The 23,176-nt window shown below is 39.6% G+C and overlaps 1 protein-coding gene across 8 annotated transcripts in view; it reads right to left on the bottom strand.

The window, feature by feature from the left end:
• STXBP5L (syntaxin binding protein 5L) overlaps positions 1-23,176 on the bottom strand; it is a 420,013-nt gene that overhangs the window by 48,972 nt on the left and 347,865 nt on the right. For 4 of the 8 annotated variants that reach the window (XM_043538749.1, XM_043538743.1, XM_043538745.1 and 1 more), the window contains 2 exons: positions 22,764-22,829; positions 11,608-11,658 (listed from right to left, as the gene is read on the bottom strand). In XM_043538749.1, coding sequence (XP_043394684.1) covers positions 11,608-11,658; positions 22,764-22,829 — 117 coding nt within the window. The remainder of the gene's footprint in view (positions 1-11,607; positions 11,659-22,763; positions 22,830-23,176) is intronic. The other 4 variants (XM_037909775.2, XM_037909782.2, XM_043538744.1 and 1 more) reach the window with 1 other exon arrangement.

The following is a 23,176-nucleotide window of genomic DNA, read 5'->3' as shown; positions in this document are numbered from 1 at the left end:
GACTCCGGAACTCCAGCTTGCGAGAGGCGGAAGCGGAGTCGACAGGGGAGCTGCAGTGGTTGACTTGCCTCCATCCTCACGGCTAGGTAAGTTGACCTAAGATACGCTATTCGCGTAGCTGAAGTTGCGTATCTTAGGTCGACACCCGCCCCCACAGTGTAGACCAGGGCCAAGTGACTTAACTATGTGACCTAGGGTAAGTCATTTCACCTCTTACTGTTTCATTTTCCCCATCTGCAATATGAGGATAATACAAAGATATTACTACTTATTTACTATGGAGGATTGAGTACCAACCACAAGTAACTGGAGCTATTCAAGTAACACTGTAATTGTAAAATTATGACTAAAAGAGTCAAGTGTCTAACTTGTCAAGCCAGCCCTGGGGGTGAAAACATAGCAACATGTAAATCCAGTTTATTCTAAACATATTATATGCACAAGTGTTGTCTTTCTTCACCTAACACTTAGCCAGATTCAAAATGTTCTTTTGAAGTACTATGGGTTACATGAGAATAAATTTGAAATAAAAGAGACTGTCCATCTAGAAATGTTTGCTTTCATGGGATACTGGGTACACTGTGCCAGACAGGAACCAAGCTAACTAAACATACTCAAAAGTGTAGAAATGGAGAACTAATATTTCTGTGACCTAACATAAAGAATGACCTCTTGTCTGGAATGGTGATGAGGAGAATGGAGCTTTAATTCAAAGACTCTCAGGAGGATGAGGCAAGAAAGAGACACAAAGGGAAGGAGAGCTTCTCTGTCAGAGAACAGTGTCAGACTGACTTTGAGATGCTGTGAAGGGGTCAGGAGAGGCGTAGCCCTGCCTGGTACCTTCTGCCAAGGGTTGCTCCAGCACTGCAGTGGTCTGCCTCTTCCTAGGACTTGGCCCTCCGACCAGGTCACTTTAAAGTCTTTCCCCTTCTGGGGTAGTCAACTAACAGAAACATAGGGAAATTATACAAATGAATCGTCTCAAAGCTGGGTTGAGGCTCTCTTCCTTCAGAGGGAGCTCATTGGGCTGTGGCCTTAAACTGAATTAAGAAATAACAGAAATGAATATCCCCTCTCAAAGGGAGTCAACATCTAGCCCTCTCTTCCTTCAGGGAGGAGCCATCAGGCATCTGGGGAGCTCCTGCCTTCAGTCAGCCCTCTCTCTAGGGACTGAGGGCTGAAGATCTGCTCTCCTCCCTGGTCTACCATCAAGTAAGACAGGGTTTCCCTCTTAAACACCTCCCTCCACTCCTGACATCTACCACAGGTGTGACTGGGCAGAGTCACCTGAACCCACATTAGCTCATTAACCCCATGCTGCCCAGTGTGGGCTTTGTATACCCCATCATAGATGCTGAGAGAGGAAAAGAAAAAAGAGAGCGAGATCAGACAGTCTATGAATGTCAGACATTACGTGTTTAAATTAACAGAAACTTCAGGATGATACTCCATCTAGGAAGCCTGTTTCCCAGAACCTAGATTAGCTCTGATGCGATTCTGAATAAAAGTATGATTTTTTTAATAAATACCATTTTCTTTAAGAAACTTTTGGGTTACCCACAGTGGGCTGTTCCTGGAGATAAAGAAAATCTTCTGGCCTTTAAGGTCTTCACTGAAAAAAAAAGTATATTCTGACCTCATGAAGACAAGGCAATTGTAATTTTAAAACAAGTTAGCAGGTAAAGATAAACTCTATGCTCCACCAGAGTCTTTACTTTAACTGCCAACATGTGTGAAAACTACAAACTGCTTTGTCTTCCCTAGGATTTTACCTCCTGTTAAATCTCACATGTTAACTAACACAAGGTAAAAACACACCTTTTTTCCAAGTCAAGACACATCCTAAGAGGCAGAACGGGGTAAAAAAGGTACCTGGCCTCTAGCATTCAGCCAGAGGTTCAAGACAAGAGGTGGCCTATTCTCAAGAAGTGCAGCCAGAACAGCTGCTGCAGTCCATTGTGGGGCACAAAGTAAAGCCTGGTGACTGCAAGAGTGACAAGAATGGGTGGTCTCAAGTTTACTAGGATCTAACTTAAACACTGAGAATGTCGAGAATGTTAATGTTGGGAAGTGCTTTGAGATGCTAAAATGCAAGGTGCTGTATATGTGTTTTTATGTTTTGAAGAGGAAGGCAAGGAGGAAGAGGGAGAAGAAAAGAAAGCATCTGACCTCTGACAGCACTCACTGATGAGCTTTTATTAGGCTCCAACAAAAGGTGTAGGAGAAGGGAGAGTTTAGTTTGATACTGAGATTCTACTAACCCAGTGAGATTTTATTGCTGCCCACTCATAATTATATTATGACTAACATTTACAGCTTAGCCCTGTTGTCCAACTTACAAAGAAATAATGCTACAGAGTCCACAGTCAAAGAAGATGATATCAAAATTATAAACTGGGAAATCATTTTCATTTCATGAGAAAAATAGGATTTTGGTGCCTAAGAGAATGAACAAATAAACGTAGCAATTGTACAAAACACTGTATTCCTGTCACAGACATTTCAACTCAGCTTCTCTTTTCCTTTAACTAAATTCTTCTTGTTTACATAGATCATCCATATGTTTCAAAAATAATAAAGCATCAAATATGTACATTTATAGTGAAGCTTTTCAGGTCAGAATATTGCTCTTTGCTGGCATAATTCCTGTCATTAAAAAAGATCATACGGCACATAACTTATTTTGTGCTATGATGATCTACAGGTCTAATTTACATCTCACAATCTTAGCCTATTTTTTGTGTGCCATTTACTCACTGACAGGATGCTCACAAATTTCTGCTAAAGCATAAAACCTCTTTCTAAATTGTCTGACAGGTATATATCAACCTTCTTTATTCTCATTTGGAAGAAAATTGGTGCTATCATATTTGTGACTGGTACCAGACTAGAAGGCACTGAAAATGTTTCTCTTATTTCTCTCATGGAGAGGCCCTCATTCTGAGACGTGAATAGTGGCTAGCTTGCCATTCTGGAGGAAGGAACATTACTGTGGACTGTGCATAATATATATCTGTGCGTGTCTGAATGAATAGGCCAAAAATTTTATGGCCAGTTTTCTGGGAAAGGAAAAGCTGCCAAGCAAACGGAGAGAGAACTGAACATCAGGATCCTGGGTTTCTATTCTTAACAATGCCACTGGCATTCTGGAAAACCATGGCCTAGACACGTAAACCCAAATTTTCAAAAGTGGCCTCAAATTTTGGGGAGCTTTTCCTATGGTCTGAAAAGTCATGAGGTACACTCCAGTTGAAATCAACCGTTTTTCCTGAACAGGACTACAAGAAGTCATAGAGGATGGGTGAAGTCCCAGAAATCTGGAGAAGGGCAAACACAGTACCTACCTTTAAAAGGGGGAATAAAGATGACCTTGGGACTTATAGATCAGTCAGCCTAACTTCTATACCTGAAAAGATACTAATTTCCTTCTTTGACAAGGTTACTGGCCTAGTGAATAGCTGGGAAGATGTGATAGATCTTGATTTTAGTCATGCTTCTGATGCAGTCTCACATGACATTTGCATAAGCAAACTAGGGAAATGTGGTCTAGATAAAATTACTATAAGATGGGTGCACAACTGGTTGAAAGACCAAGCTCAAAGAGTAATTATTTATGGCTCATTGTCAAATTGCAGGGCTTACCTAGTGGGATCTCACAGGGGTCAGACTTGGGTCTGGTACTATTAAATATTTTCATTAATGACTTGGATAATGGAGTTGAGAGTATGCTTATACTTAGGGCCCTACCATATTCACAGTCCATTATGGTCAATTTCACGGCCATAGGATTTGAAAAGTGGTAAATTTCATGTTTTCAGATGTTTAAATCTGAAATTTCACAGTGTTGTAAACGTGGGGGTCCCAACTCAAAAGAGGATTTTGTGCGGGTCACAAACCTGTTGTAGGGGGGTCATGGGATTGCCACCCTCACTTCTGTGCTGCCTTTAAAGCTGGACTGTCCCTCCCCCGCCCAACTAGAGCTAGGAGCCCCCTTTGCTGGGGCAGTCCCAGCAGCACAGAGAAGATCAGACACAACTCCACAAGCCTCCTCCAGCTGCAGGAACCTCTGGGGTTGCTGCCCAGTCTCAGAGTGTCCTGCAGCAGGGGGAGGAAAGCAGACTGAGGGGGGAACCTAATAACAGTCTTCAAATATGTGAAGCTTGTTAGACAGAGGACAGTGATCAACTGTTCTCCATGTCCACTGAAAGTAGGACAAGAAGTAACGTGTTATTCTGCAGCAAGGGATATTTACATTAGCTATTAGGAAAAGCTTTCTAATTACATCAGTAGTTAAGCACTGGAACAGGCTTCCAAGGGAGGTTGTGGAATCCCCTTCATTGGAGGTTTTTAAGAACAGGTTGGACAAACACGTCAGGAATGGTTTAGATTTACATGGTCTTGCCTCAACACAGGGGGCTAGACTTGATGACCTCTTGAGTCCCTGCCAGCCCCACATTTCTATGATTCATGTGAACTTAAAGGGCAATCAACATGGTTTGTTAGGGTGAAACTATTGTATGAATAAAACTTTGGAAAAAAGTCTGTGGATGTTTTTAATATCATCCTATGTTTATGAAAAATTAAATACGGCTGGTTAGAAGGAAGACTTGTTATTTCTTTCCAACCCTTGAACAAATTATGGGTATACAAAAAGAGCTGTTTTGTTAAAGACAGATTTCACAGACACTACGTTTTCAAAAAGAGGGGTATATAAAGTAACTCCTGTGATAGTTCTTTGATGAGCCAACTTTCAAAGTAAAGTAATGGATGATTCTCTGGGCTCCACATCAGGAGAATTGTCTTCACAGATTAATTCTTGAACACTTTGAGCCTGATTTTCAACTACCTAGCACTTAATGTAATTATTCATAACTGTGCACAGTGAGTGTGAACTAAATATAAATACTATCATCAATGTGAGCTAAGAATTCTAATTTGGTGGCATTCTACACCACCCTACTTTGAAAGGTCTAAATGATATCACAATCATTACGATGAATTATTTATATATTACAGTAGCACCTAGAAACTCCAGTCAGGATTGAGGCCCCCATTGTGTTAGGAACTGTACACAAATAAATGAGAAAAAGATGTTCCCTCCCCAAAGGAGCTTACAATATAAGTATATGAGGACAGACAACATCTTGATACAACCAACAGATGGGGGCAGCATAAGATAAGAGCAAGATGAGTAGTTAATTGACAAGGGGCAAGGCTGGGTAGAATCAGGTCATTTTTATATACTACTTGTAAACTAGTTTCACCCTTTGAGAGATAAAATTGTTCTTGTTCCCTCATATTTCATTTCTTGGGGATCTTGACACTTTTGGCAAGGTCCAGTTGAAAGGCTCTCATTGAATATAAATGTGAAAGAATGGAATTGGTCTATTTTTCCTTGTATAGAGGCAAAGACTATTATTCTGGGAGGTAAGGCACATTCTGTCCATTTATCCACTGTAGGTTACAAGAAGAACCTGTCTCGTGATCAGAAGCCATTTTCAGGGGAGTAACAGTTTTCTCTCTTGTTGAATGGGGTAAGAGTTGGGCGTAAGATGGACGTTCTCTAAATTGTTTCACTTTAACTGGGAAAACTTGTCACTGTTATGTGAGGATTAAAAAGTATGCTGAGCAAGAAATTTATGTCCTAGTTTGGACCATAGGTGAGATCTTAGTTGTCCCTTTTTGTTCTTTTACATAACCAAAAAAGAGAAGTATTTGATATGTTTTTTAAGAAAAAAGCACTTATTTTCTGCTACTTTAATGACTTGGTCTAGTACTTCCTTAAAAATTCCATAAAATCTGAAAGCCAACTCAAAGTTCCATGGTGTAACAAATCGTCCAGAGATACTATAGAGATTGCTGTACGTTTAGTCATTAATTTAGTTGCAATCTTAAGAAAAATCACAAAGAAGCATAAAGGCTGTTATGCAAATGAACAACAGCTACAATTTCATATATGTAACGCCAACAGACCCCGGTTATCGGTGGGCAGGATCAAAACTGGGAACTCAGTGCCTGAGCCTCTACTGCGTGAGCTAAAAGCCATATGGCTCTTAGCTAAGGCTGTAGAGCAGACTCATTAACCTCTAAGTGGTCTCGGTGCCACTAGAGGGGACAGAACACCACACCCAGGACGATGTGTGGGTTACAGATGCACCTCAGATAGTGTGGACTTAGGCTCTAGCAACTAATCAGCAGTGCTTAATTTGTGCCAGAGCTTGCCAGGGCTGAGCCCCGGCACCTCTAAGCTTGGCATTTCATATCCCTGGCACCTCTGGGCTTGCTGCATCAGTTATGAATGTATAAAAATTGCTTGAGCCCAGGCAGCTCTTTCATTACAAATTAAGCACTGCTAATCCATGGGGAGAAAAGAGATACTCCTAACAGCATAACTGGTGTGTTGTTATCTAAGACATTCAATTTCTGTATTTAGGCCCAGATCCACAAAGGGACTTAGGCACTTTAGCCCCAGATTTAGGTGCCCAAATCCCACTTTTAGGCCCGACTGCAGTCCATGAAATGCCCATGTGGTTGCCACCTAACCCTGTCAGCACATAAAGTCAGTCAGCACCTAAATTTTCACAGTAAAAGTTCCCTAGGCCATTCCAACAACTGTATTATTGGGGATCAGAGAGATCAGAAGCCCGCAGGTGATGATGGGGATGCCTTACCACAATGTCTCAATAACCTTGTCCCAAAAAGCTAGGATAGAGACAAGGTAATAGTTAGTGAGACCATCAACTTCAAGAGATGGTTTCTTGAGCAAGGGCCTTACAACTCCTCGTCTGGGACATACTGCCTCTCTGTCCACCCTAAGAAAGGCATTAATGATCACAGTCAACAATGTACTCAGTACCTCTCTGCTGGAATTTACTAACTATTAGGGGCCTGGGTAACAACCAGATAGTAGATAGTAAACTAAGCTAGGCCAGCACAGCCAGAACCTCTGGGAGCAAAAGTGGCTGAAATTCAGATGATGTGGCATTTGACCTGTGAGATCTTATTTTCTAAACTTAACTCCTCACAGTGAGAACATCTTATGCTTTCTTCCAGAGAGTGGTAGACTAGATTTACCAAGCTATCCACAACCCAGTACAGTTTCATGGATGCTAAGGTGAAAGGGAAGAAAACTTTCTTCCCCTCTGCCACAGCCATAGCACAGGATTTTAAAAAATTCTCCATGCTGCAACTGATCAATCTTAGCATGGAATGACTATCACTAAAACACTGACTTCAGTGTACCTGAACTTTATTTGTAACAAGTTATCTATACACCAAGGCCACCTGTATAGATGGCATATAAGGGGAGAGCATTTAGAAAACATGATACAGCAACTCCTCACTTAACCTTGTAGTTATGTTCCTGAAAAATGCTACTTTAAGTGAAACATTGTTAAGCAAATCCAATTTCCCCATAAGAATTAATGTAAATAGGGGGGTTAGGTTCCAGGGAAATTTTTTTCGCCAGACAAAGAACTAATATTTTATATATATATATATATATATCCACATACATACACAGACACACACACACACACATATACACAGTATAAGTTTTAAACAAACAATTGAATACTGTACACAGCAATGATGATTGTGAAGCTTGGCTGAGGTGGTGAAGTCAGAGGGTGGGATATTTCCCAGGGGATGCCTTAATGCTAAATGATGAACTAGCACTCGGCTGAGCCCTCAAGGGTTAACACATTGTTGTTAATGTAGCCTCACACTCTACAAGGTAGCACCAATGGAGGGAGGGGAGACAGCATGGCAGAGAGAGGACGCGCATTGCTCCTTTAAGTACGCTAACCCCATTCTAAGTACATTGCCTTTTTAAGTAGATCAGCAAGTTGAGACAGCAGTCCTGAGCCCTGTCGTGCCATCCCCCTCCCGCTCTGTGGAGATGTGGGGGCAGGAGCGGGGCACCGTGACATTAGCATCCCTCTTTCCCTCCCCCACACTTGCACAGCAAGCATGAGGCTCCCGGGAGCAGCTCCAAGGCAGAGGGCAGGAGCAGCACATGGCAGTGGGGGGAGGGACAGCTGAACTGCCAGCAATTGATAGCCTGCTGGGCGGCTGCCGCACAGGGAATTTAGTGGAGCAGGGAGCTGATGGGGGGCTGCCAGGTCCACCCTGGTTCCAAGCCCCCACCAGCTCGCTGCAACAGGCTGCTCGTCCTGCAAGCAGCGGACAAAGCACGCGGCTGCCAAACAACGTTATAAGGGAGCACTGTGCAACTTTAAACGAGCATGTTCTCCAATTGATCAACAACGTAATAATGAAACGACATTAACCAGGACGACTTTAAGTGAGGAGTTACTGTATTGATTGCCATATTTTGGATTTAGGAGCCTAGAATGACAGTTAGGCACAGAATGAATCCCTTTGTGGATCTAGCTTTAAATACAGCATAGTTTTAAATGTTTCAAGCAAGAGAGGTTCCAGATCATCACATCATATTGTATATTTTTAGATCATTATCATGTCTCCCAAACCCTTTGTGGTCACTGAGCCAAGCTGAATTTATTTAGGTCTTTCAATCTTGCCAATCAGTTTTTCCCACCCCCTAATCTTTTATGTTGTTATTCACTAAGTTTCCTCCAATTTGTTAACATTTTCCTGGTAAAGCCAACAACAGAATTAATATTCTACATGTGGTTGCAAGACAGCTGTAGGGAAGGGAGTTATTAGCTCTCTGATCTATGACCTGAGGCATCTGTGCTTGAAGTCCAAAACTACATTGGCCTTTTTTGGTGCTGTATCACTTTGTCCACTCAAATTTCTCTCACCAGGAGACATGCACCGGTAAACAGATGCATTGTTCCTCAAGGGGAGGTGAGAAAAAAATATAGTCCCGTCATTATAAAAGGTTGAGGAACTTGGAAAGCTATTAATAATTATTAATAAAGAGTAGGTAAGGAATACACAGAAACTATAGCTATTAATAAAGATTACATGCATCCTAAGATATGAAGAGAATCAGCTAATAAATTTACTGAAATCCTGACAATTATGTTTGAAAAAAATCACATCTGGGGAGACACTAGAAAAGTTGGAAGTTAAGAAACTGTATTACTCATATTCAAACAAAGGAAAGAAGAGTGATCCTGGCAATTACTGTTTTGTAAAACTAACTTTCACACCTAATAAAATAATGTAAGAAGAACTGAGCACACATCTAGACAATATTGGAACAACAGGCAAAATAATGGTAACTTCGCTAGTTGACTGGCCACATGCTGAAACAAAGTAGGCATTGAGTAGCTCTGTCTTCCTATCAACTTCTTTTCCCAGCTCACCTTCTCCACTGAGCAGCGGACCCACTCCATCCTTGTTTTTTCTTTTCTTTTTTTGGTATGATATATTTGAAGAACCCTTCCTGCTGTTTCTAACATTTCTTGCCAGCTGTAACTCGTTATTTGCCTTGGCTTTCCTGATTTTGTTCCTACATGCTCGCGCTTATTCCCATGTATACTTCCTTGGTGGCACACCTCCATCCATTTTCTGTATACATCCTTTTAGGTTTTTAGATGGTTTTTTGAATTTTAGTAATACATTTAATAGTGACCCCTAAAATCTGAATTATTGGATTAATTTTCTCTAGATATATTAGGTCCATTTTCTAAAATGAATCACATTTTATTATTATTTCTACCCTATTATTTTCTACCTCTTTAGATCAGTCTGTGTGATTTCTCTGGTTTCGCTGGTGTTTGCAACTGCGCACAATTTGGTATCAATGGCATATTTCATCAATATTGTTTTTATTCTCTTTCCTAGATCACTGATACAGATATTTAATAAGACAGTTTTAGCACTGATTACTATTCTACCCAACAGACACATCTTCCCAATGCCAGACATTATCACATACATTACCGTTTGTTTATGCTCTGTCATCCAGTTTTCAATCCATACGATAGTGTTTTTATTCAAGAAAATTTAAATTAATTTTTCAATTCAGATTTCAGGAGTCACTATCAAGTGACATCAACATTATTTTACTAGGGACAGACATTAGTGTTACAGGAAAGCAAGTGCTAGGGTCACTCTTCTTTACTTTTAAAAAAAAATATATCTATCTCACTACTACAGTTTGAGAGCCAAAGTGCTAGCCTTGTCAACCCCAAATACACTTGGCTCACCCTGACTCCTCCCATTCCCCAGACCAGACCCCAGAAGAGGGAGAGAGGCAAGGGGATGGTGCCATGCTAAGCCCACCCTAAGCATGAAGAGGGACATCTATGCCTGAAGGCTCCCTTCATGTATGCGTAGGACCCTAACAAATTCACTGTCCATTTTGGTCAATTTCACAGTCATAGGATTTTAAAAATCATAAATCTCATGATTTCAGCTATTTAAATCTGAAATGTCATAGCGTTGTAATTGTAGGGGTCCTGACCCAAAAAGGAGTTGGCGGGGGGGGGGGGGGTTGCAACGTTATTGTACGGGGGGGGCGGTTTGCGGTACTGCTGCCCTTACTTCTTTGCTGCTGCTGGTGGCAGCACTGCCTTCAGAACTAGGCAGCTGGAGAGCGGCGGCTGCTGGCCAGGAGCCCAGCTCTGAAGGCAGAGCCACTGCCAGCAGGAGCACAGATGTAAGGATGGCATAGTATGGTATTGCCACCCTGACTTCTGTGCTGCTGTTCGCAGGGCATTCCCTTCAGAGCTCGATCCAACAGCCGCCACTCTCTGGCCGCCCAGCTCTGAAGGCAGCGCAGAGTTAATGGTGGCAACACTGCAACCCCCCTAAAATAACCTTGTGACACCTCCCCCTTCAACTCCCTTTTGGGCAGGACCCCCAATTTGAGAAACGCCGGTCTCCCCCATGAAATCTGTGTAGTATAGGGTAAAAGCACACAAATGACCAGATTTCATGGGGGGAGACAAGATTTCATGATCCGTGACACATTTTTCATGGCCGTGAATTTGGTAGGGCCCTATGTATGTGTCTAAAATGGCATGATCTGACCCAACTATTTTCAGTTTATCTGCCCTCTTTTAAATGTTGGTTTAGGCTCCCTGGGATCAAGTTTTCCCCTCATTTACTGTTCCACTTCACTAAAATAATTAAAGAAGATAATTGAAGAATAAGACACAACAAGGAGTGCATTTAAGAGCTTATTATAGTATGTTTCAAATGGTATTCTGAGACACAAATGGCTGAAACCTGACCTGACACCTGAGAAGTGCAACAGACACTATAAAATACATAAGCCTAAGTGTCTCATCACTCTTATGAAATGGAATTTATATATACAATTAGAAAATACACTAGTGCATGCACTGTTACAGTCACAGATAAACATCGCTGACAACCAGTCAGAATGGTTCAAATTTGTCCAAAAGTCTGAAGTCATTTCATTATAAAAAGTTACACACTCAAGTGTGCAATGATTTGCAAAATGTAATTATATGAAAAATGAGTGTTAAACAAGCAAAATGCTGAATGCTGCCAACAGAACTGTATGGGTTAATAGGTGGTTTTTAAGAAAGCCTTTTCAAACAAAGCCTTCAAAGGTTATCGTGCTACCTTATGGATCAGTTGGTAAAAATGTTTTGCCAAATGAATGTAAGGAAACTTAAAACTGTCGGCTTTCGCCTACCGTACCAAGATCAGTCTTAAGATCTGTTGGCAGACTTAACTTTCTTGATCCTTTAACTGAAACAACAGAAAAAGGAGAAAGGCAGTTGTTAATAATTAAGAAAGAAAAAGGAACGAGGGAGAACAACATGCCATCTTCTGGTTAAAATCATGTTGCACATTTTGTATCAGTGTAGAAAGGCTGAAATGGTGTTCAAATGTGTTCAGAAATGGTGTTTGCCTAGCATCATTCAACAAAATAAATTAAATTAATCTGAAGACAGAAGCACTGGAGAAGCCAGTGTTCCAGCTGCAAAGAAGTGAATGGTCCTTTACAAAGTCTTTGCTGTGCATTGCAATATCTTACCTTACTATGACTGGCATACCAAAAAAGCAAATGAGATTAAGGCAAATATTACAAATGCTGGTGATGTAGCACTGCATACAAGTATTTTAATAACTGGAAATCAATTTAATAAGAGGGTGTTACTGAGTCAATGGGTTCTGATGACATCATACCTTAAGACAGCAACCGTAAAGGAGAGGGCTTATTGCGTATATGACGGAGGCACCACACATTACTGTACATATTATAGATGAGGGGACAGGTTGCATAGAAATGAAATACAATAGCTTTAAGATAAAATTTAATATTTTCTAGAAATCAAAACACTATATTCAGTTTATTTCATTTGCTGAAAACTTAATTATGTGTACTTTAATGAGATTACCTGGAAAATGTTGAAATTAAGAATCTCTCATTTTGCTTTTGTTCAGAAACTTTCCCTTCAATATCACTTCAACACAAACAACATTTTAAGCCATGAGCACCACTGAGGAATTCAAATGTAGCATGCCTTATAGCAGTCAAAGGGATTCTGGATTTGGATAAAATGCCTTAGGAAGTCATTTATTGGGTACTTAGAAGATTGTTTTTCCAATGCAGAACTTTTATTTTAATTTCATAATTCATTTTTGTTTTCAGAAATGCATGCCACTCTTTTCTATGTTCAAATCAGACCTATATTTCCTTGTAATAAAAATGAACAATTAAATATTAATCAGCAAATTTTGAGATCTTATTTTATTACATTATTTAGAGCCCCATCCTGCAGTTGCCCTTCAAGTCCATGTAAGTTTTGATTAAAGAGGCTGAGCTGATAAGTTCGTGGTTACGTCCCTTAGCCAATCTGACACTTCACCCAAATTCACTAATGTGACTTTTTAAACACTAGTTCTAAAATCTTCAAATAAAGCTGGGTGAAAAATTTTGGTTAATCTTTTTTTCAGAGAAAAATGCAAATTCAGTGACACTTAAACATTTTGCAAATTTGCGAAGGTTTCACAGAATTATTTGTGTCAAACCTTCCTAAAAAAAGTCTACATGTTTTGTTTTAACATTTTTGAAATTAAATGTTTCAACGTTTGTTTGAAATAACTTTTTGCTTAAAAATTTCTTATAAGTTTATTTTAAAATATCAAAAATGTAAAAAAAAAAAGCTTGAAATCAAAACAAATGTTTCATTTCAGGTTGAATGACACTTTTAATTTGACCCAAATTAATTTTTTTGGACTTTTTGATTCACCAAAATTTTGTAAAAAATCTGTTTTGAGCTTGACATGGAACATTTTTTTTCTTGACTTTTTGGAATTGCCATTGAATCAAAAAATCCATTATCGCACCACTTTAGCCCAGAGTTAGTCCCCTAAATACATAGCTGGGAACCTGAACAAAAGTGGCCTGGTTTTCAGAAAAGCTGAGAATCTCCAAACCTCACTGAATTTAGTAGGAGCTGCAGAGTTGCAGGTGCTCAGCAACTTTGAAAATGAGGCTACTTATATTCAAGTGACTAATTACGGATTTAGGCACCTCAGTCTATGCACCCAAGTTTGAAGAGTTTGGCCTAATAAAAAAAACGAACGAAAATCCCTCAAACAGTTAAACTGAACCCATCTCAATTAGTTTCTGTAAGAACAAATCACAACAGAGGTTGTGACATTCGCAGGTTCAGCTATTCTCTGGTCATCTGGTCACTCAAGTTAGATTCTGATTCAGGGTGAAGAATTCACGTACCTGGTAGCTCTTGGTGGCACTAATCAAGTTGGCTGGCCACACTCACTCACCCACCACACCATTGCCTACTTCCAGATGCCAAGTCAGCCTCTTGTTATTCAATTCACTTGCACTCCTCTGGCAAATGGGAATACATTGTTCACACACCCTGACTCTAGCTAATAGGCAGGAAGTCACAGCCAGAATGTTTCCACCCTGCATACCCTTCAGTCGGGGGGGAAACACGTGGAATAATTTTTAAGATGTAATTCTATAAAAACTGGCAGACTGATCAAATATCTGCAATCTGCCTTCCTCCTCTCTCCTTCCTTCCTCTCTCTCTCTCATGTTGTTTTCCTCTCTGACCACTGCATTTTAGCTTCCCTGCTCTCATGTGCCATTTCCCTCTGTTTTTATCGGAGGTTGCACAGGGTAACTAAGAGCAAAGTTTGGCCTAGTATCTTGTTATACCAATTCACGTTCTTGGGCCACATTGTTGAGGAGTGCTGTAAAAATCTTGTCATGACAGAAAGAGGGACAGGCATACATATTTTGGCACATTCTTTAATTGTCAGTTTCTTCCTGACTAATGGTTCCAAATGACCTGGACTAGAAGAAACCAGGTCAAGGCAGTTTTCAGGTCTCAAGGTGAAGTGACAGGGTAATTGTGGATTTAAGCAAGGTACTAAACCCTCAGAAAATAACTATCAGAAGTAATTAATTCACCTTTCTCTCATGCTAAAAGTGGGGAAATCTGCCAGGATTCTCAACAATAAAGAACTCACCTCACCCACACACAATTTCAACTCTCCTGTTTGTCCACAGAGTTTAGACACCAGCCTTGTCATGAAATAGCTGTGGCACTGACTTACAATGAAAGGTGCACACCAAGCATCGCCCTTTTCCTTTTAGAATTGTCAAGTCCTAGACTGTCAACAAAAAGCTTTAAGAATCTGTGTTCATCTGCGTTATATTAAAACATATTCAGTCATTCTAATAAAGCAATGACTCCCCTACACCATGTGATATGGTTCAATTATTTGATATCGGTCTCATTCTACAGTATAGGTTTGCTTCACACTTTTCAAAAGAGAAATGTTTTCCTTCACAGCTATTGTCTGAGACAAGGTAAAGGGTGATTTAAATATTTGGGAAAAGTGCAGTAAAATATGGCTGACCCAAATAGTATCACTCACTACCCAACAGTAGTTATTTTCATAGTTTGGATGGTCTTATATTCTATGCTAAAGTCTCAAAGTCATGCTGCATCAATTCAAAGGATTTCTTAAATCAATTTATTTGGTGGTTTAATTTTAAACACTGCAACAGTCAAATGCAGGACAAGCAGAACAGGGCTGTGGGGAAGCGATCAGAATCAAGTATTATGAATATCAAAAATATAAGTAATATTCACATTTGGATAAATAATCTGAACACTGCTACTTATGTATTGACTCAGAAACACACTGGGAGTAGATTCTGTTGATTTGTTCAGCAGCATACCCAGTGCTTAACTAGTTGGTCCTCAACAATCTTTGCTGGCAGAGAGACCATATGGAGTGCTGATAAGTGTGTTTACGTATATCTCCCTTTCAAAAACCCTTCCTGTTTTTGGGCTGCCACCATATACTCTTTCCTCCAGATCCCAAGGGAAGAGAGAGAGAATGCACAGCCTTTCCTGTGTAGGAACAGGGATAAGCACCAGCACTGGCATGGCCTGCTTTGGTCCTGAGGAAAGAGAAGACGACCAGACTTTGGGTATGTGTACACTTCAGGTTGGAAGTGTAATTCCCAACTCATGGAGACATTCCCATGCTAGCTCTGATTGAGCCAGTGTGTTAAAAATGAAGTGTAGCTGTGGTGGCACAAGGGACTAGCTGCCCCAAGTATATACCCATCTGATACGTAAGGCACATACTTGGGGCAGCTAGCCACTCATGTTGCTGTGCCTGCTCTTAATTGTAGTGTGCTGGCTGGGTCAGAGCTTGCACAGGTATGTGGTTGAGGAAACAGTGGGTGCATAGGATTTTACAGGGAACCCCTGCATCAGGTATATGCATATTAATTCGCCAAAGGGTGACATGTGAGGGCTCTACTTTTTTGGTTTGCTGAAAAATTCACATTTTTTTCTTTTCTTTCTTTTCACCTGAAGCAACTTTAAAAAAAAATTCAGTTTGGCCACTGAACCAAAAAAATCAATTATTTGCACAGCTCTACCGGCATCAGCTAGGCTTTGATATACCAGCTGTATAGTTTTAACATATCCGATTTCAGTATTATAGGTACTATTTCTGTGGTGAGAAGATTACACTGGAGACTTAACAATAGCACACTCCACTCATGAGTAGATCTTACAACAAGAAACCAAAGTACAGAGGGGAAACAAGGGCAAGAAAACTGATTGGGTTTAAGCTTTGAAGGAATTAGTATAAACTCTGAGTAATACAACTATTCTTTTAAAATTATAGGTTTCAACAGACAAAGATGTGCTTGCAGCCATGACATTTTGTGTTGTTATTCTGTCAGATTTCACAACAGAAACACGGTCAAAGACTATCTCTACCTGGATGGAATTGGCATTGGTGATTCATTAGGTAGTACTCTCCCGTCTTACTCAGAGCTGGTCTACACTACGGGGCGGGGGGGGAGGGAAGGATCGATCTAAATTATGCAACTTCAGCTACGTGAATAACATAACGGAAGTCAACGTACTTAGATCTACATACCACAGTGTCTTCACTGAGGTGTGTCGACGGGAGATGCTCTCCCGTCCATTTCCCTTGTGCTTCTTGTTGAGGTGGAGTACTGGAGTCGACACTAGGGTGATCAGCGGTCGATTTATCGCGTCTATACTAGACACAATAAATCGACCCCTGCTGGATTGATCACTGCCCAGTGATCCAGCTGGTAGCGTAGACAAGCCCTCAGTGCTGAATGAATTCCCTAGCACAGTGGGGTGGGGGTGAAACTCTAGTCTGCTGGAGGTGCTATATTTTGAGTGAAATGTAAAACAGAGGTCTCAATCATCTGTAGTTATTAAAATTCCTATAGAATGTTTCTTAAATTAGGGGGTCTAACCCTATTGGCTAAATTCTCCTTGCAGATTCAACTGCATATGGCATTCTTCACTCCCTGTCCCAAACTGTTGATATTGAAAGTCAGAACACTTAAAACTGATAAAAGGAATTGTTTTTACTCAATGCAATATTAGCAGGTGAAACTCACTGCCAAAGGACATAACTAAGACTAAGAATTTAACAGCTTTCAAAGTAAGCTGAATTCTTATTGCTGATTTTCTCAACTGCAGCTTATGGCTGTGCAGACCTTAAAATCAGGCAAGTTATTTAGTTGCCTTATTATAGACTGACGAACCTAAAACATGAGGCATCTGTGTTTGAAAATCTTGGCTTGTGCATCTATAGCACATTTCATCTGATCTCAAACCAGTTTAGAAACATTAATGAATTTAGTATCACAATGCTCTGTGAGACTGGAAAGGGAAATATGTGTGAATTTTCTACTCCTAGCTATTTTGGCACGTTAAAAATATAAGAGACGTTTCAGGGAGTGACAAAACACTCATAGTTCTTAAATATCTTGTCAAATTATCCTCAGACTTTCCTAAAAAAATAAATAAAAAAGAAAAGAAAAAATAGACAACAGGAGAAGCCCTTACATAAAATAAGTTCCTTCCAGAAGAAATTTTTGAGGTTGTGTGGTGGAAAGGTTTGAAAAACCGGTTTTATTGGAAAGCTAGTTATAACCGCAACTATGCAATCACTACTGCTGCTCTTCTGTTACTTGGAATCTCATAAGAAAGCCTGTTGTCATTAGATTTCCAGTCAAATTTTGCAGACTCAGATACTGATAATTGAAGTAGGCTCGGATAAGATTCTGAACTTCAGAATGATTAACATAACCATTAAACCTAGCAAGGGGTTCCGTCTAACACTATAAAAATGGTTATGCCTAGTGCTGCCAACTGTAATCAAATTACAAAATATTTTATATTCTAATCTAATGTTTTCATGTGCTCAAATGTTTTAAAATATTTATTTTTTGTTCTGACAGCTTCTTTTCTTGGTCTCTGCCACAAGAGTTTTATTTTTAATTTGAGCCAAATCCCAGGCCTGGCATTGGCTGCAGGTATAGCGGGGTGGGGCTAGCTGAACCCACAGGTTTTCTTTAACCCCTGCTATGCAAGGCACCAGTTTTTCTGCTCCTTCACACACCTAATGATGACACTTAAATAGGCCTGGCAGAATTTGATTTTTAATTTTTTATAAGTTTGATGGCTAATATTGATGTTTACTTTTAAGCATTTTATTTGATTTTTATTGATTTAAATGTTTACACTGGTGGAAAATTATGGAATTCAGAATATGGAGGGTCAGACAATAATTATTTATCGTAGATATTGAGATTCAAAAAGTTAAAACTTTATAACCACTGAAACAAAAATTGTCAACATCACATGTCAAAATATACAAAATAAATATCCTTAAATCGAACTCTAAGGTCTCAAGCAGCATTTTTCTTACTTTCCTATCTGTAAATTTCAATTATCTACTGAATTATTTGTGTGTGTGTGTTGTATTCCCAACATTACATATAAAAATCTAATTCTTCCAAGCCTACGTGTAAGGGACAGATTTTTTGTGCTCACAGTATGTGCTTTCAGTTGCACGTCTAATTGCTATAATCTAATTGCTATAACTTAGTGTACATATAGCCAAATAAACAAGGGACAGAAATATCTGTTCCTAAAAGTTCCTGAATCAATTTTCCTTAATGAGGTATGGTGAAAAATAGTAAGTTTACTAAATAAGGCACTGATCCTAAAATCTGTTATGTATGGGTTCACGCAGAGCCCTGTTTACTTTATTCATGGCATAAAAGTTTCATCTGAAGCCCCAGAGTTTATAGCCTGGTTTTTCAGAGCAAAACTGAGCACTAACAGTTCCAATGGTAGAGTGAAGGTAGTATACAGATTTAACTTTTGAACTCCAAATCACAGACGATAAATAAAAATGTAATTTGGCTTTCTTCATTCTAAGAATGAATCTTGCACTCCTGAGTTAAAATAAGGCATCATAATAACACCCACAAAGAGCGAGCTCAAAACATCAATCAACATATTTCTTTCCACTGTCTGAGATTTTTAAACAGGCAATAAATCAATCAAATGTCACTGTATGGTAAACCATACTGTCATCGTGAGAGAGACATTTAAAAAGAGAACTGTTTACATTCTGCAATTTTTACTAATTCATGTTTCCATTAAAAGAAGACTTTTTGTCAATCTGCCACAACCCAGGTACCCACATACAAACAGAATTTTCCAAATTGTTTTGTTAAAGTTCATTTCCCATCTATCTACAGTATCATGAATCCAACACTAGCATTTAAATGCTAATCAAATTCCACGGGCATACCAGCAAAAAGACTGTTCTCCATCTCTCCTGCCAAACCCCATCGAAATGTGGTTTGAATTTTTTTCCATTACTCAAAAGACAGTATGTGGTACACTGAGGTTGAGAAATCCTTCCCTCAAGCCATGTAATTCCATGTTCTAGTCCAAAGGGTATTCAGGATGGCCTTTTGATTTTCCAGTTTTATTCACTGCATCTCTGTGGCCTCTAAAATCATACAACAGGGCTAAGTAAAAAGATAATCCCATGTAAGAGGTTTAAATTATTGCCTACTGGAACAGGTTGGATTTGTACTGTAACTAGGACACTGTCATCATGTATAAAATAAGGAGTATTCTGTCAGAGCTGCATCGTTAACTCAGGGTTCTAATATTCACAGCACAGGCTCTACAAGTAGAGTCATCAGTGACAAATGACAAATGGCTGAAAAATAGGAGTTTAAACAAATAATTGTATGGAATTCTTGAGTGTTCTTGGGTTAAACTATATTTAATAGTCCTGATCTTACACTATCAGCACCAAGGGGCAGAAGTACAAAATCCACAAGGAGCAGGGTTTGATGCTGCAAGTACCATTTTTCAGGGGAACCTGGAGTTTGCCATTGCAGCCAAAGCACTGGATAGGATCAAACCAGGAGTGGGACATGGCAGGATATGTGATTTATCCAAGCAGCCCCCATCAGGAGAGTTCTTATGGAGGCCTGGCTGCAACTGAAAGGTCCCTGGATTCTTGACAGAATCCAGCCATGTTTTGTTCTGGAGGTGAAACTGGGAGTCGCTCAGTATGCCCAAGAAGAGAAATTTGCACCCTCTTGCATCAGTGAAAGTGACTCTGGCCCTCTGAATCTACTTTCTGATTCTGATGTATTTGTGGAGGACCAAGTCCTACTGCCTCTTCTGTGGAGAGGACTGTGCAGAGACTGCTATGGAGCCTAGTTCCATGGGCTCCTTGTGTGCCACGTCAAATGAATGCTGTGGGGATCAAAGGGACTAGCGGGATTGTGGTTAGTGAATCCATAACAATGCAGATTCACCAATCATCTCCTCAAGAAAAGCAAGGACCAATAATTACAAGGGTTATTGAAGCCCTGAGGCTACATTAAGCTTCTCAACGGTTCTTGCAGATTTCCACTCATAAATTCCCTGGAAATCCCATTTTCACAGTTTAGTTACTCCAAGTGTGAGGGGCCCCAGACTTGCCCACTTCTGCAGCCGATGTACTGAAATAGAACCATCTTTGCATTTTGCAAATCCACTACCCTTTCTGACATATTAAATAGGCTCATATGAAAAAAACATTTTACTTTAAACCAGAGGTATTTTTGAATGACAGCCACTGCCAATAAAATTTCAGCTGGTGACTAAGTTTTACATTTCAAAGACATAAATACAATAAATATTGGTGTGCTTAGAAGAACTAAGATAGGTAACATGCATAAAAAAAGTCATGGTTTACCCTGACTACTGCTTTCCAAAAAGACAAACAGTGGAACAAATGTAAGCTCCAGTGCAAAATAACTGCAAATCAACTGATCTAAAGCAGATAGTTTTGGACAGCATTAGAAAAAAAATGCACTTAACTTTACTACCATAAGTAGTCCCAATGGCACCTCATCCCTACAAGAGTTAAGCACATGCGTAAGTGTTTGCAAGGTTGAGGCCTACGTGAGAATCTCATTTAATATTGAAAAGAGAAAGTAAATTTCTAGTCTCAATGGCTGCAAAGAAAAGTTTGAAAATGCAAACCCCACTGACTCAAAAAACAGAAGGTAAATAAAAAGAATCCCAAATTTGTTATTTTTAAGCCAATTTCACTAGTTTGGGGGGACCTAACTCGTGATTTTAATTTCTGGGGGCTGACAATACTGTTCTATCCAGTTTCACTTTCATGTTTTCAGATCTGCAAAGTTTAAGTTAAAAATACTACAGAGACTGTTTCTTTTTTTAAAACAACTAATTCTGTTGCAGTTTTAAAAATGTCATTTAAACTTTTATATTGGTCTTAGGTTTTGTAACATACTAATTGCTGGGCCAGATTTGGAGTGACCACGTTCCTTTAAAGTTTAATAAAATATGGGAGCCAAAGGCTGAAGATTTGAAGAGCATGTTTGTGGATGTTTACCTCCTCATGAATAAGAGAAAGAGAAAATAGGATAGTAGCTAAAAATACTTACCAAATGGATGGAAAGGAATTTGCAGCCCCAGAGGCAAAATGGCCACCTTAGGGCTGTAGCTGCTTCTCTCCACCAAATTTAAAGGACCAGCTACTAGAAGACAGTGCTAGGCAATGCTACTTTAAGACAGTGAGCCCATGCTGGGACAGATCAACACTGACTAGACAATTACAAAAGAAGTTCCTAGGGAAAGAGCTGAACTTGCTTGACAGACTGACAATTTACAGCAATATCCTGAATTAAGTTAAACCTTATTGAATTAGTTTCAATGTCTTTGGAGTTCACTGATTTAAAAATGCAATTGTGTATGTGTAACTGTGGAATTGTTCATATTTCCATGGGAAGGGTAAACAGGAGAAAAGCAGGAGGTGATTAGGCAAATTCACTCAGGTTGTAACATCTTCAGAGAAGCCACCCCCTTGGAAAGGTACGTATATACTAGTTCAAACTGGATTCTCCAGGGACTCTCAGACATAGAAAGAGGTTTTGGATAAATAGCCTGGTTTTAAACTGGCTCAGGGCCAGTCGGAAGGACTGAGCCTGCTAGAATCCATTAGGATTGGGGTTAACTCTGGTAAACTTATTAGCATGTGCATAGGTCCTTTTCTTGTTTTTACCATTTTCTCTGTAATGCTTTTACCTTAAGACTAAAATAGCCTTGTACAGAAAGAACTGTGTGGTATTTAGAACTGAACCAGTTGCACCTGCTAATTGTTTCCGAAAGCAAGTAAGCAGGTGTTATTGGGCAACATGTCTATGCTGGGAAAGACACATGGAAAGCAGGGAATGGAGCAGCCTAGCAATACCTCAGTCAAAAGGAAGAGAGATGCAGGACTCCACACAGAAAGGCAATGGCTGGGGAACACGAAGCTGAAAGCGAGTGCCCTTGCTGAACCACCGAGGGGAAATTGCTCTGAACTGTGACACTCCTACTCCCAGGCCAATTTTGCCACTAATTTCTGTTAGTGATGGTAGACAACCCGTTGTTTTCAGAGATGGAGGCTGGTGTGATTGAGTTTTCTTTGATATGTTTCTATAACAAAATTCTAGAAGCTCTTTAGACATCAGCGACTTCCAAGAGTTAAAATTTACCATCGCCACATCACAACATTTCAAATTATTATATAATAAAAAAACCCACAGAGTCACCCTATTTTGAAAACATCACTTAAAAAGGCCAGTTAGAAAGCCCTCTCTAATGATCTGAAGAATTATTCTCTAACAAAAAAATTGAGAGAGTCAATGTGAAATACAGGAATATTGCCCTTCAAGAAACTGTCAGTTCAAATGATTTCATCCCTCTTTCCCCCACCACACACCATCCTCAATTTACCTTTTCTTTAATTTAAATGTACTGTCTTAGCATCATGCCTTGATATGTAGCAAGCTCTCCCCTCTAAACAAAATCTGCTGTTTACTAATGTAAATGACTATGTACTTCACTTCCAAGGGATTAATGAAACACAGAGATGCATGACGTGAATGGCTCATACAGATAGCAGGAAGAGATACCAATCACCTTTACCTGAAGTGGGAGACTTGCAACGCTCTAGCTCCAGGGAAACTGGACTGTCAGTGAGTTCAGTCAGGCCTGAAAAAAATTGAGTTAAAAAGTTAAGTTAAAATCTAGCAGGGTGCACTTCAACTTTCTTGGCTGACTTCACATAATAAATGAGACCATGTAAATAAAGCTTGAAAGTTAAATGGCTGTGGTATGACTCAGCCCTACTCATCCTTGTCAAATTGATATGAAAATAATTCTGCATATTTTCAACTTCTGAGGAAAGAAAAAAAATACTCAGGTGGGAAAGAAATAGTGACACAGAAAGAAGAGGAAATTGAGTAGGGGTGAAAAAACAAAAAACAGCCCAATCATTTAAATATCAGGTTCTTTAGATTTATTCACACATGATGGCTAATATTGAGAAATAAATGTAA

The sequence above is a fragment of the Chelonia mydas genome, chromosome 1 (assembly GCF_015237465.2).
Source record: "Chelonia mydas isolate rCheMyd1 chromosome 1, rCheMyd1.pri.v2, whole genome shotgun sequence".
NCBI lineage: Eukaryota > Metazoa > Chordata > Testudines > Cheloniidae > Chelonia > Chelonia mydas.
This window is presented reverse-complemented; position numbering and strand designations above follow the sequence as displayed.